Source organism: Choloepus didactylus, chromosome 6 (assembly GCF_015220235.1).
Source record: "Choloepus didactylus isolate mChoDid1 chromosome 6, mChoDid1.pri, whole genome shotgun sequence".
Lineage (NCBI taxonomy): Eukaryota > Metazoa > Chordata > Mammalia > Pilosa > Megalonychidae > Choloepus > Choloepus didactylus.
The window spans coordinates 13,254,076-13,270,301 of NC_051312.1; the positions used below are offsets into that span (position 1 = coordinate 13,254,076).

At 39.5% G+C, this 16,226-nt stretch overlaps 1 protein-coding gene across 1 annotated transcript; it reads left to right on the forward strand.

Annotated features, from left to right (window-relative positions):
* Window positions 1–5,252: 5,252 nt before the first annotated feature.
* Window positions 5,253–5,576, forward strand: LOC119536585 (succinate dehydrogenase assembly factor 4, mitochondrial-like). The gene has a single exon (XM_037839440.1). The coding sequence runs from the start codon at window positions 5,253–5,255 to the stop codon at window positions 5,574–5,576; it is 324 nt and encodes a 107-aa protein (XP_037695368.1).
* The last annotated feature ends 10,650 nt before the right edge of the window (window positions 5,577–16,226 follow it).

Here is a 16,226-nt window from a genome sequence, read left to right on the forward strand (position 1 = left end):
TTGTTTCCCAGGCTCCTGAGGAAGACCTCCCAGTCCCCAAGCCTGAAGACAGGCCAGACCCAGTACGAATTTCTGGGTTTCATAGACCTAAAGACAACCATTAACTCCAGACAATGAAAGAAGTGCTTCCCTCGTGGGCTTTGCCCCTGTATTGGAGCCATATGAGGCTTGTCTGGTTGCCATTCAAGATGTCACACCATGGTCACAGGTACCAAGAGAAGAGGATGAGTTTGAATATTGAATTAGATATTCTGGTGCGGCAAGAGAAGGATACCATCTGATGGCCCCATGGCATTTGTTTTCAGGTAGGCTTCAGAAAAAGAGGTTTCCTTAAATGTGAAAGGAAATGGGAACTCTTCCAGGAGATAAGACTCAAGCAACAGAGTGTGGTTCAGGGTCTCACAACAGGTAGAAACTCAGTCAACATGCATTTGTGGAGGTGATCTGAGCCTTTAGGAAATGTCCGTGGGCACTGAGTCCCTCTTTCTCAAGGCTGAGTAAGAGGAAGTCTCACCCATCTGGACATCTCCTTCCAGCAATGAAGACCAGAGAGTGGAAAAAGCTCCAGCAGTCTGGATCTGGTCATCAAAAACACTTCACATATGCAGTGCGCTTTTTATATTTTCAAAGCTTTTTTAGATACTGGGCCTCATTTGTTCTCAGAGTAGGTGCAGATGGGCAAAAGATGATATGCTCAGAGTCAACTAGTATAAAATGGCAGTAAACCTCAGCTCACCTCAATCCATGTACAGGGGCCACATCAGGTCATTTTATGAACAAGAATTTCGTTTTTACATTCTTTGTTGTTGCAGACAATCATCAGTGAAGTCAACGGAGCTATTGACAATATGCCAGATCTATTAAACCCACAATATTTCAAACTCTTAATTGATACCCTGAATTATTAATAGAGTGCAGCATTGCATGACTTTCAACAATGAGAGATTAAATAATGTTTAATGTATTGCACCAAGACAGACCATCACATTTCTCAGGTGTTCTCAAGGTTAAACGGTGTTTGGCTTCTCTGACAGGAGAGGGTAGGGGTAGGCATTGCTGTAATTTAAAGAACCTCCATATTCTGAGTTTGATCTTTGGGGGGAAGCAAATCTCCTCAGAACTGAGAACTCTAAACCATAATCTTTCTGAGTCTATGTCTCTACTGGGGTGCTCAGAAATGGTTTCATACCTTGCTGGTAATGAGCCCAGTTCCTTTTGCTTTTTTCACAGGTTCTGGCTGCCAACTTCTTCAGGATGTGATTGAAAAATGCATCTCTCCTTAAGTGTCTACATCTGAGCTGAACGAATTCTTTAGAGAGTTCACACCAAACAATGAGACTGCATTGGCTGTTCATGAATTCAAGCAATGTTTTCTCAATCAGTCAAATGAAACGTTAGCAAATGTCACCGTGTTGATGGTAATTTTGGTTTCTTCTTATGTGTTCTTCAGGACCAATGGCAGGGGACAAGCAGGCTCTAAATCTCTCTCTGGTAATACCAAAGCCATTGCTGAAAATGATTTTTTTAAATCAGTTCGTTCAATTGTGTGGTGAGTCTGCTGACTTTGGAATCAAGTACATAATCCAAGGCTCCTCATTTTATTCTCCAATTCACTTTGCAGATTCTTCAGTGAATGATAAAAATGCAACAGAGAGAAAAGAAAGCTCGGGAAAGGCCTGGCTTAGCCCCCACGGTGACCGACGCATGCACACACATAGACAAACATTTTCTATCAAGAGAAGATTCTTAAGTAGCCCCTCACTGGGAGGAGGGATCAGCTAAGAAAGATCCCATTCTCTACAAAAACAGATAGTAAAAACACTCCAAAGAAGTTTTTGATGAAGTACAGAATATATCATTTGAGCAAGATTCTAAATACTTCAAATCTAAAGAACTTAAAACAAACTTCCAAGAAACTAAGAGTTGTTAGCAAAAATGACTGGAAATCATGGACCATTTTGTTAACCACCCCCATGAAATGATAAGCACAGATCATGGGGCAGAAATTACCATGGGTGGTGGAACTGTTTGAAACAAAAATCAGTGGTTATATCAATGAGTATTTCCTCCTAATTATAAATTCATGTTAGTTGAGGTTTTTTCTAGCCTTCATCCAATATCCTAACAGTCCATTTAAAACATTCCATGGTAGAAAATTTAGAAATATACCAAAAAGTGTAAGGACAAAAGTAAACATCACTCGCAGTTTCAGATGATAAGATTTTTCTTCTTTTAGTGCTCAGTTTAGACTAATCATTCATTGTGTAGAGTTCCAATACTTTTAAGCCACAAAGGTAATAACAGAGGACCTCAAACTGTTTTCAGTATTTCTAAATTAAAGGGCTGTACGGAAACTCAAAAACATCACCTGTCCTCACACTTGTCCTGAGCTGAGACTTTAACAATTCTATGTTGAAACAGTGTTTTCAGAAACAGCTACAATAGGTTTTCAACAAACAATAAATGCAGTTTATTCATCAGGTAAATCATTTCAAAGAATAGAAAACTTGGAGAAAAATATCATTAATGGGGGTCCTCGGAGGAGAAAAGAACCAGAATCACCAGGACTTCTTTGGCATCAATAATTGTCTGTCGTATGACACACTAAATGAGATAATTCTGATTTAGCTTCCAGCTCTAGCTGTAGTGAATGCTAGAGGCTGTGGGAAAATCCAGGAAAACTAGTAGAAGAAAAGTTCTCTGAATTTCAATATTTTACTTTGCAAGGGTGTGTTGAAAATCTGAGTGTTGTCTATTTTTTGCTTTCCAGAATGTAATATATGACAGTTGGCACTGTAAACTTTCTAACTTTCCAAAAGACCTTTGGCTCGGGAGACTACCAAGTATGATAACAAACTGACTGCTGATTGCTATAAATCATAATCTTTCTTTCTATTATTTTGTGTTTTTATCTACAAACCACAAGACAATTGTTGAGACCTCAAATACATTTTCATTTCAATAAACTAACTGCAATGCAAAAAGCTCAAGTTCCTTTGTAGTTTTATTTCCTAATTAAAATGGAAGATGTAGAGGGCCTGGCATGTCTCACACACAGGCATGCACCCACACCACACACCACACACCACACACACATGCACTCAGACATTATTCATTAAAGAACTTGGTGAGGGGATAAAGCACCTGAAAAGTACTTATGTCCTTACCAGCTGCAGTGCAAGCATTGGTCCTCTCAGGGAAATAGTGTTTTCCTCTCTCTAAGCCACTCTCTCTGAAGTCCTCAGGCACTTCTCGCTGATGATTGGGTCGTGTTCAGACTCCCTGAGTCCACCACACTCTTGATCTCAACTGCAAGCTTAGCTCATCGTGGTTCATCTCCACTCTACGCTGGCTCCATTCCTTACCCATGTGTAAGATGAATTCTGAAACCGTACAGCCTCTGCAATTCCGATTTCTCATGTGGAAGCAAGGAAAAGGCTCAGGACTCTAACAAATGGCATTTTCAAGGAGTGTTCCGGTTTCCTAGTGCTGCCATTATGCAAAATACCAGAAACGGATTGGCTTTTATAAAAGGGATTTATTAGGATACAGTTACAGTTCTAAGGCCATAGAAGTGTCCAGACTAAGGCATCAACAAGATGATGCCTTCACTGAAGAATGGCTGATGGTGTCCGGAAACCCTCTGTTAGCTAGGAAGGCACATGGCTGGCATCTGCTGATCCTTTGTTTCTGGTCTCTGGTTTAAAAATGGCTTTCTCCAAAATGTCTCTGGGATTTTCTCTCTTAGCTTCTTCAGCTCCTGTGCATCTAACCATCTGGGGGTCCTCTCTTAGGTTCTCCAGAGCAAATTCTGGGCTAGCATCTCAAATGTCTCCAAGCATCACAAGTGTCAACATCAGTGTCAGCTCTTAGCTTCTCTCCGAAAGTTTCTCTCAGCTTCTCTAAGCTCCTTCTGTCAGCTCTCTTTTAGGACTCCTGTGATCTAATTTAGGCCCACCCTGAATAGGCAGGGTCCATATATCCATGGACATAATTTAATCAAAGGTCTTGTCCACAGTTGATTGAGTCACATCTCCATGGAAACACTCAATCAAGATTAATGTCTGCCTTCACAAGGCTGCATTAAAGAACGTGGCTTTTGGGGAACATCATACATACAAACCAGCAGAAGGAGGTACCTCCACAAGAAAGAAGAATTTGACGTAAAGCCTTCAGATAGGTCTTGACAACTCTAGCCTCCAACTGACTCAAGACATCACAGACTGCCAGATGGAGAGACAGTCACCCATTCTACATTGTCTAGGACTTACTGACTGAGAATATAGTTGGGAAGTTTCAGTTCAGCCAGGATTTGTGCCAGAGCTGCAAAGCAAGGTCCAAGTTAATAGTGATGAAACATTCCAAGAGCACCAGCAACCGCTGGGCTGTAGCTCTGGGGAAAAATGTGTTCAAGACTGGCACAAAGTGAAGCTGCAGCTCCAGAATGCCCATTTCAATGGCAGGCATCCCAAGCCCCCAGTGGATGAGCACATGGCCATATACATGCTAGCAAAATGCATGCAGGAAGTTGATGCAGCTAGAAGCTCTTGATGTGGTCAAGAAATGAACTTTCCAAAGAAAGGGTTCAAAGCAAGCTTGAGGAATGATGAGGTATGGCCTGGCTTTGGAACATAAGGTGTCCACTTCCAGCTCCGGCCTGAAGATCTGACCAGGAAACTCACCGTTTACCAGTGGAGTGTCTTGGCCCTGTAGAGGGCACATGACTCTAAGGTGGCTCCAGAGGGGAGAGCAGATGAGACTCTAATTTGTTTAGAGGGGCATTCCAGGTGACTGTTGACAACTAGGGGAAAGCCCAAGCCTCATGCTGTCCCCAAGCTGTGCTCAATTTCACCAATTCCAGATACCAGTCACTCTTGCCACTGGCAGAAAGTAAAGGCTCCTGATCTGAAATGCAAATTTCTGGTCTCAAAGACCAATTTTATGATACCAGACAAAGCAAGATGTTTACACCAAGGAAGCAATAATAAACAGTAGTTGCAAGCTCTGTTCACAGGTGCTTGGTGACTGTTTGTAGATTGCCTGAAGTATCCTTAATATCCCTTAGGATTGTGTAAGATTGGGGAAACTGACTTCATACCTCCTCTACCAGTCAAGGTGTGTGGTTAAACAAAAAGGAGCCAACTCCAGCTAAATTAGGCATAAAAGGGATGAATTAGAATGGTAGAAAAGTGTTCAAGAAACCATGAAGGTCCCTCAACTGGGCCACCGAGCAAGCCGTGGAATCCCGCGCCATGACCACCTTGGGCCTTGCGGGACGGCTCAACCGTGTTCCGGCCAGAGCCTGGAGAACCGCAAGATCACCCCTTTTGTGGCATTCTTTGAGGAAAAGGAGTTCTCTAGGAGGAAAGTCTGAACCTGCCAAACAATCCCTTAAGAAGCCAAAGTTACCAGAAGGTCGTTTTGATGTACCAGAAGGTTCCCATTTAGAGAAAGAACCACTGGAAAAATTTCCTGATGATGTTAATCCTGTTACCAAAGAAAAGGGTGGACCCAGGGGCCCAGAGCCCACTCGATATGGAGATTGGGAACCTAAAGGACGGTGTATTGACTTTTAAGTCATGTGTAATTTTTCTGAATATGTACTTCTGAATTAACTTATTTTTTATTATTTTATTTCTTACATAGTTTAAGGCATCTGATTTCTATAATGTGTTTAAAAATATATATGATGGCTTTGGAAGAAAATGTGCTACTATAAATTGGGAAAGAAAATATTTCTACATTAGCACATATGACTTAAATCTGTTGAGGTATGGAAGCGATTATAGAGCTGCAAACTTTTACTTCAGCATTTTTCAGTTTAAATTAATTAGTTACTTGTAAAATGAAAATAAAATAATTTTTTAAATTCCATTACCATGTGCTAGGTAACAGTGACTTTTTAAATGTGAGTTAAATAATGCATTATAGTTTGAGCAGGCCACAGTAACTACAGAAAATCTTTTAACAAGGAGCTGGATTACTTGCTTCAAAACCTGGCTCCACTTCTTACTAGCCATGTGACCTTGTTACTTACTTTCTGTATGCATTAGTATCCTTATGTGTAAATTGGAAATAATGATAGTTCCACTTCATAGGGTGGTTTGAGGGAGAATTAAATAAGTAAATATGTAGTCCACTTGGGGCAGTGTATAACACATACCTCTCATTAAATGTTAGCTATTCTTAAATCATAAATATATTTTTCCAGGTATTTAGACTATCTGGGGAGGAAAATTAAGAAACAGTAATTTGAAATACTTCAGTTGGAATTGTTTTATATGTATGCAACACTTAAAAATCATTAGTTGAAAAATAGTGATTATTTGCTTGGGTGAACTGAGATCAAATATGTTAAGTTTGTAAAACATAAAATTCAGGTACAGAGGGCAAATATGAGAAAAGCAGAAAATAGAATCTGCCAATCTAGTCAGATTTGATGACTCAAAAGCTCCTATGCTCTGGCCTTGATAACTAGGTCAGGAAAAGTCAAGTCCAGTTTACAGATCTGGAATGAGGGAAGGTCAGGAATTGCTGGGCTCCCTTAGGTTTCCTTTGTTACAGGTCCTTGGCCTCATGTGGATAGAGGCTGGGCCTTCAGTTCCAGGCTACTCTTGAATTACCTAGGAAGAAAGGGTTAGCAGACCCTATGGAAAGCAGGATGCCATGGGCTGATAATTTTGTGATATTATTTGAGGGGATTGTAAGGAGACCTATTTAAGAAAATAAATTTTTTAAAAAGTATATTCTACCCAGAAACATACTAATAGTGTGCAAATAAGGACTAGTCATTTGGCCTTTATATCAGTTGTCTCTCAGTCAGTGTTTGTTCTGATTGCAGTTACTGTGTATGTTGTGAAGTAATAACCACATTACTTTTAAAATATCCTATAATTTAATCAGCCTCCAATTAGCCCAGATTAGTGAAGGTTTTTATTAGGTTAATTCAAAAATAGTACTTCAAATTATTTCGTATTGTATAGTCTTGCTTGTGTTTTGTTATAGTCATCATTGTATGTGATAGAGAAAAGACAATTTATATACCAAGAGCTGATATAACAACCAAAGAGTTGTATGAAGATAATAGAATCTTTAATCTCTGTTAACAGTAATGTATTTCATGACAGTTACCGAAATATTTATGGTCTTTATTTCCATCAAACATTAACGAAAAAACTTGAGAACTCTCAATTTGGAACACAAGATAATGTGAGCTTCATGGAAATCTGTTGCTCAGATCTCATCCTTCAGAAAGAAAAGTTGACTGAGAACCCCAGCTGCTGCCCTTTGGCATCCACTACTATGTTCTTATTGAGGCCCCCACCAGTGACTGAGCATATAGATGCTACTAATGCCAGCCCTTTCCTGTGATGGGTGAATTTGGTTCAACAACTCCCCATAGGCCTGCTCAAAATTTTTTTAGGACTGTGCTGCAATCCAAGACTTCCTACCCAATTCTCATTTTCTTTCCTCTCCTTCACCATTGTCAGCTCCTACCTGCACCTCCCTTTTATCATTCACAGATATCTCCCCCAATACATCTCTTTTACTTTTAATCCAGTCTTGACATCTGTATCTTAAAGAACCCAAAATAACATGGATGATTTTTTTTTTACATTTTTTATTATGAAATATGTTATATATTTCATATTATTTCAAATATATATATGTTAACATATACTGAAAAGTGATAACTTTCAAGTACAATTTCACTAGTCAGAGAGTAAATTTCAAAGGATGTTATGGGTTACAGTTAATATGGATGATTTTTAAAACACTTATAAGCAGGTTTTCAGAAAATGTCACTGGCTTTTTGCAGTATAATCATAGTTTAAATAATTTTACATTGCTTGGTGTTATGGATTGACTTGTGACCCCCAAAAAGATATGCTGAATTTGTAATCTCCAGTACCTCAAAATGTGACCTTATTTGGAAATAAAGTTATTATGCATAGAATTGGGCAAGTTAAAATGAGGTCATACTGGAGTAGGATGTCTCTTAATCCAGTATGACCAGTGTCCTTGTAAGAACAGAAAATTTGGACAGAGAAGGGACAGCCATGTAACAGAGGCAGAGATTGAATTATTCCACAAGCCAGAGATCACCATGGATTGCTGGCAAACCAACACCAGAATTCTATAGACTTCAGAGGAAGTGTGGCCCTGTCAACACCTTGATTTTGGACTTCAAGCCTGCAGAACTGGGAGACAATAAAATTCTGTTATTTTGAGCCACACAGTTAATCATACTTGGTTTCAGCAGCCCTAGCAAACTAAGACTGAGGGAATTCTGGGAAATAAGTTGACCTTTTATATGTAAGACTCATACCATGAAACCTTGTACATAGTAGGGATTTTGGTTGAATTGAATTATGTCCAGCATTTTCTTTCTTTGATGTCAGTTGCTATGACCTACTATCAATCAAAATATAATGTTAACTATTGAACTTTTAAGAACAAATTTAAAAGCCATATTCTGGTATCTAATAACAAATATTAGTTGGATGGCTAGAGTAGTTTACAGTGAGCAAGTTTTGTAATAGCAGTTAATGATGTGTCAGCAATTTTAATAATTTCAGAAGAGTACTTTTTTTAAGTACAACATAAGAATGGCAGGGGCAATTAACCAATGTTGATTGATCAATTAGGAAGGAAAGTAAAATGAAGGTATATGTATCAAAGAGTGCCTGGAAAGTTCATTCATTCAGCTGATTCACTTAATCAATGTCAGTTGCCCACTTTGTGCCAGATACTATGCTAGGCTCTTCAAATTTGATGATGAATGAAACAGAGCCCCTCCCATCCTGGCATAAAGTCTGGTGGGTTTGATTTGCATTTAAGAACAGTTCCAGAAGGCAGCTGAGGACTAAATGCATTACAGGTACTTCACCCCAAACAAACCAAAGGGAATTTCATAACTTTGGTGAGACTATTCCACTTCTGGGGCTTTTGGTACTAAATCACTCTTCAAATACCTGAATTTTCACCTCTTTAAATCAAAACTGACTCTGTGGAATATTTATTAAGTATTCATTCCATGATCAAACATGTTCTGATTTTGCTGTAATCCTCCCTGGACATTGATCAAGAAGATATGGAGCAAGCAGAGTGATATAATTAAGATTCCTGGACATATAAATAGCCCTGAGAAGAGTATTTTTTGGTGGGCATCTATCTCTGCACAATACTGGAACTAAAGCTGCCCCACCTTCACTAAGCTAGGAATGGTTGACCTGAATGAATTATAAAGATTATTGTACTATCCATGAATGTGAGGCTGTGTTCTTGTGAATATTGATAAATACTTATGATTAATAAATACTTAATATCAAAAAAAAAAAAAGAAACCATGAAGGCATAAAGAATAAAAAGACAAACAACCCAGTTTAAAAATTGGCAAAGGACTTGAATAGACATTTCTCCAAAGAAGACATAAGAATGGCCAATGAGTACATGAAAAGATGCTAAACATCATTAGCCATCAGGGAAGTACAAATCAAACCACAATGAGATACCACTTCACACCAACTAGGATAGCTATGATCAAAAAGAGGATTGTGCAGTCGTGGAGAAATCAGAACTTTCATACATTGCTGGTGTACCTATGCAAAGAAAAATGTTTTATGGTTCATTAACATACAGAGGACAGCTTACAGATGCCACTGCCCACTGCCACAGCAGTCCCCCACCCACAGCCACAATCAACCCCACAGTGTTCATGTTCTTTGACATCACAGTCAACAATGATCCCTTTAGCCTTGTCTCCTTCGAGCTGTTTGCAGATAAAGTTCTAAAGACAGAAGACAATTTTCATGCTGTGAACACTGGGGAGAAAGTATTTGGTTATAAGGATTCCTGCTTTCACAGAATTATTCCTGGGTGTATTGCCAGGGGTGACTTTACATGATATAACAGCACTGCTGGCAAGTTCATCTATTGGGAGATGCTTGATGATCAGAACTTCATCCTGAAGCATACAGGTCCTGACATCTTCTCTTTGGACAATGCTGGACCCAACACAAACAGTTCCCAATGTTTCAACTGCATTGCTAAGACTGAGTGGTTGGATGGTCTGCTGGTTTTAATGTATTATGTCCCTGAAAAAACCATGCTCTTTAATGCAATCTTGTGGGGGCAGATGTATTAGTGTTGAAAAGATTAAGACCCACCTTGAATGGGCAGGGTCACATCCCCATGGAAACAATGTAATCAAAATCCCACCCAATTAGGTCTACCACCACACGATTGGATTAAAAGAACATGGCGAGAGGCGGGGCAAGATGGCAGACTGGTGAGCTGTAAGTTTTAGTTACTCCTCCAGGAAAGTAGGTAAAAAGCCAGGAACTGCGTGGACTGGACACCACAGAGCAATCTGTCTTTGAGCATACTTCATACAACACTCATGAAAACGTGGAACTGCTGAGATCAGCGAAATCTGTAAGTTTTTGCGGCCAGGGGACCCGCGCCCCTCCCTGCCAGGCTCAGTCCCGGGGGAGGAGGGGCTGTCAGCTCCGGGAAGGAGAAGGGAGAACTGCAGTGGCTGCTCTTATCGGAAACTCATTCTACTGATTCAAACTCCAACCATAGATAGACTGAGACCAGACACCAGAGACTCTGAGAGCAGCCAGCCCAGCAGAGAGGAGACAGGCATAGAAAAAAAAACAACTCGAAAAACTCCAAAATAAAAGCGGAGGATTTTTGGAGTTCTGGTGAACACAGAAAGGGGAAGGGCGGAGCTCAGGCCTTGAGGCGCATATGCAAATCCCGAAGCAAAGCTGATCTCTCTGCCCTGTGGACCTTTCCTTAATGGCCCTGGTTGCTTTGTCTATTAGCATTTCAATAACCCATTAGATCTCTGAGGAGGGCAGTTTTTTTTTTGTTTTTTTTTTTTTTTTAAATCCTTTTTTCTTTTTCTAAAACAATTACTCTAAGAAGCCCAATACAGAAAGCTTCAAAGAATTGCTATTTGGGCACGTCAAGTCAAGAGCAGAACTAAGAGAGCTCTGAGACAAAAGGCAATAATCCAGTGGCTGAGAAAATTCACTAAACAACACAACTTCCGAAGAAAAGGGGGGTGTCCGCTCACAGCCACCATCCTGGTGGACAGGAAACACTCCTGCCCATCGCCAGCCCCATAGCCCAGAGCTGCCCCAGACAACCCAGTGTGACGTAAGTGCTTCAAATAACAGGCACACACCACAAAACTGGGCGTGGACATTAGCCTTCCCTGCAACCTCAGCTGAATGTCCCAGAGTTGGGAAGGTGGAGCAGTGTGAATTAACAAAGCCCCATTCAGCCATCATTTGAGCAGACTGGGAGCCTCCCTACACAGCCCAGCAGCCCAGAACTGCCCTGGGGGGACGGCACTCACCTGTGACATAGCACAGTCATCCCTCAACAGAGGACCAGGGGTGCACAGCTTGGAAGAGGGGCCCACTTGCAAGTCTCAGGAGCATACGCCAATACCAAAGACTTGTGGGTCAGTGGCAGAGACAAACTGTGGCAGGACTGAACTGAAGGATTAGACTATTGCAGCAGCTTTAAAACTCTAGGATCATCAGGGAGATTTGATTGTTAGGGCCACCCCCCCTCCCCGACTGCCCAGAAACACACCCCACATACAGGGCAGGCAACACCAACTACACACGCAAGCTTGGTACACCAATTGGGCCCCACAAGACTCACTCCCCCACCCACCAAAAAGGCTAAGCAGGGGAGAACTGGCTTGTGGAGAACAGGTGGCTCGTGGACGGGACCTGCTGGTTAGTTAGAGAAAGTGTACTCCACGAAGCTGTAAATCTGATAAATTAGAGATAAGGACTTCAATAGGTCTACAAACCCTAAAAGAACCCTATCAAGTTCAGCAAATGCCACGAGGCCAAAAACAACAGAAAATTATAAAGCATATGAAAAAACCAGACGATATGGATAACCCAAGCCCAAGCACCCAAATCAAAAGACCAGAAGAGTCACAGCACCTAGAGCAGCTACTCAAAGAACTAAAGACGAACAATGAGACCCTAGTACGGGATATGAAGGAAATCAAGAAGACCTTAGAACAGCATAAAGAAGACATTGCAAGACTAAATAAAAAAATGGATGATCTTATGGAAATTAAAGGAACTGTTGACCAAATTAAAAAGATTCTGGACACTCATAGTACAAGACTAGAGGAAGTTGAACAACGAATCAGTGACCTGGAAGATGACAGAATGGAAAATGAAAGCATAAAAGAAAGAATGGGGAAAAAAATTGAAAAACTCGAAATGGACCTCAGGGATATGATAGATAATATGAAACGTCCGAATATAAGACTCATTGGTGTCCGAGAAGGGGAAGAAAAGGGTAAAGGTCTAGGAAGAGTATTCAAAGAAATTGTTGGGGAAAACTTCCCAAATCTTCTAAACAACATAAATACACAAATCATAAATGCTCAGCGAACTCCAAATAGAATAAATCCAAAAAAACCCACTCCGAGACATATACTGATCACACTGTCAAACACAGAAGAGAAGGAGCAAGTTCTGAAAGCAGCAAGAGAAAAGCAATTCACCACATACAAAGGAAACAGCATAAGACTAAGTAGTGACTACTCAGCAGCCACCATGGAGGCAAGAAAGCAGTGGCACGATATATTTAAAATTCTGAGTGAGAGGAATTTCCAGCCAAGAATACTTTATCCAGCAAAGCTCTCCTTCAAATTTGAGGGAGAGCTTAAATTTTTCACAGACAAAGAAATGCTGAGAGAATTTGCTAACAAGAGACCTGCCCTACTGGAGATACTCAAGGGAGCCCTACAGACAGAGAAACAAAGACAGGACAGAGAGACTTGGAGAAAGGTTCAGTACTAAAGAGATTCGGTTTGGGTACAATAAAGGATATTAATAGAGAGAGGGAAAAATATGGCAAACATAAACCAAAGGATAAGATGGCCGATTCAAGAAATGCCTTCACGGTTATAACGTTGAATGTAAATGGATTAAACTCCCCAATTAAAAGATATAGATTCGCAGAATGGATCAAAAAAAATGAACCATCAATATGTTGCATACAAGAGACTCATCTTAGACACAGGGACACAAAGAAACTGAAAGTGAAAGGATGGAAAAAAATATTTCATGCAAGCTACAGCCAAAAGAAAGCAGGTGTAGCAATATTAATCTCAGATAAAATAGACTTCAAATGCAGGGATGTTTTGAGAGACAAAGAAGGCCACTACATACTAATAAAAGGGGCAATTCAGCAAGAAAAAATAACAATCGTAAATGTCTATGCACCCAGTCAAGGTGCCACAAAATACATGAGAGAAACACTGGCAAAACTAAAGGAAGCAATTGATGTTTCCACAATAATTGTGGGAGACTTCAACACATCACTCTCTCCTATAGATAGATCAACCAGACAGAAGACCAATAAGGAAATTGAAAACCTAAACAATCTCATAAATGAATTAGATTTAACAGACATATACAGGACATTACATCCCAAATCACCAGGATATACATACTTTTCTAGTGCTCACGGAACTTTCTCCAGAATAGATCATATGCTGGGACATAAAACAAGCCTCAGTAAATTTAAAAAGATTGAAATTATTCAAAGCACATTCTCTGACCACAATGGAATACAATTAGAAGTCAATAACCATCAGAGACTTAGACAATTCACAAATGCCTGGAGGTTAAACAACACACTCCTAAACAATCAGTGGGTTAAAGAAGAAATAGCAAGAGAAATTGCTAAATATATAGAGACGAATGAAAATGAGAACACAACATACCAAAACCTATGGGATGCAGCAAAAGCAGTGCTAAGGGGGAAATTTATAGCACTAAACGCATATATTAAAAAGGAAGAAAGAGCCAAAATCAAAGAATTAATGGATCAACTGAAGAAGCTAGAAAATGAACAGCAAACCAATCCTAAACCAAGTACAAGAAAAGAAATAACAAGGATTAAAGCAGAAATAAATGACATAGAGAACAAAAAAACAATAGAGAGGATAAATATCACCAAAAGTTGGTTCTTTGAGAAGATCAACAAGATTGACAAGCCCCTAGCTAGACTGACAAAATCAAAAAGAGAGAAGACCCATATAAACAAAATAATGAATGAAAAAGGTGACATAACTGCAGATCCTGAAGAAATTAAAAAAACTATAAGAGGATATTATGAACAACTGTATGGCAACAAACTGGATAATGTAGAAGAAATGGACAATTTCCTGGAAACATATGAACAACCTAGACTGACCAGAGAAGAAATAGAAGACCTCAACCAACCCATCACAAGCAAAGAGATCCAATCAGTCATCAAAAATCTTCCCACAAATAAATGCCCAGGGCCAGATGGCTTCACAGGGGAATTCTACCAAACTTTCCAGAAAGAACTGACACCAATCTTACTCAAACTCTTTCAAAACATTGAAGAAAATGGAACACTACCTAACTCATTTTATGAAGCTAACATCAATCTAATACCAAAACCAGGCAAAGATGCTACAAAAAAGGAAAACTACCGGCCAATCTCCCTAATGAATATAGATGCAAAAATCCTCAACAAAATACTTGCAAATCGAATCCAAAGACACATTAAAAAAATCATACACCATGACCAAGTGGGGTTCATTCCAGGCATGCAAGGATGGTTCAACATAAGAAAAACAATCAATGTATTACAACACATTAAAAACTCGAAAGGGAAAAATCAATTGATCATCTCAATAGATGCTGAAAAAGCATTTGACAAAATCCAACATCCCTTTTTGATAAAAACACTTCAAAAGGTAGGAATTGAAGGAAACTTCCTCAACATGATAAAGAGCATATATGAAAAACCCACAGCCAGCATAGTACTCAATGGTGAGAGACTGAAAGCCTTCCCTCTAAGATCAGGAACAAGACAAGGATGCCCGCTGTCACCACTGTTATTCAACATTGTGCTGGAAGTGCTAGCCAGGGCAATCCGGCAAGACAAAGAAATAAAAGGCATCCAAATTGGAAAAGAAGAAGTAAAACTGTCATTGTTTGCAGATGATATGATCTTATATCTAGAAAACCCTGAGAAATCAACGATACACCTACTAGAGCTAATAAACAAATTTAGCAAAGTAGCGGGATACAAGATTAATGCACTTAAGTCAGTAATGTTTCTATATGCTAGAAATGAACAAACTGAAGAGACACTCAAGAAAAAGATACCATTTTCAATAGCAACTAAAAAAATCAAGTACCTAGGAATCAACTTAACCAAAGATGTAAAAGACCTATACAAAGAAAACTACATAACTCTACTAAAAGAAATAGAAGGGGACCTTAAAAGATGGAAAAATATTCCATGTTCATGGATAGGAAGGCTAAATGTCATTAAGATGTCAATTCTACCCAAACTCATCTACAGATTCAATGCAATCCCAATCAAAATTCCAACAACCTACTTTGCAGACTTGGAAAAGCTAGTTATCAAATTTATTTGGAAAGGGAAGATGCCTCGAATTGCTAAAGACACTCTAAAAAACAAAAACGAAGTGGGAGGACTTACACTCCCTGACTTTGAAGCTTATTATAAAGCCACAGTTGCCAAAACAGCATGGTACTGGCACAAAGATAGACATATAGATCAATGGAATCGAATTGAGAATTCAGAGATAGACCCTCAGATCTATGGCCGACTGATCTTTGATAAGGCCCCCAAAGTCACTGAACTGAGCCATAATGGTCTTTTCAACAAATGGGGCTGGGAGAGTTGGATATCCATATCCAAAAGAATGAAAGAGGACCCCTACCTCACCCCCTACACAAAAATTAACTCAAAATGGACCAAAGATCTCAATATAAAAGAAAGTACCATAAAACTCCTAGAAGATAATGTAGGAAAACATCTTCAAGACCTTGTATTAGGAGGCCACTTCCTAGACTTTACACCCAAAGCACAAGCAACAAAAGAGAAAATAGATAAATGGGAACTCCTCAAGCTTAGAAGTTTCTGCACCTCAAAGGAATTTCTCAAAAAGGTAAAGAGGCAGCCAACTCAATGGGAAAAAATTTTTGGAAACCATGTATCTGACAAAAGACTGATATCTTGCATATACAAAGAAATCCTACAACTCAATGACAGTAGTACAGACAGCCCAATTATAAAATGGGCAAAAGATATGAAAAGACAGTTCTCTGAAAAGGAAATACAAATGGCCAAGAAACACATGAAAAAATGTTCAGCTTCACTAG

Bases quoted from the DNA above. Each gene is read 5' to 3' on its own strand.
- LOC119536585 (XM_037839440.1), top strand. From the start codon at position 5,253: ATGACCACCTTGGGCCTTGCGGGACGGCTCAACCGTGTTCCGGCCAGA.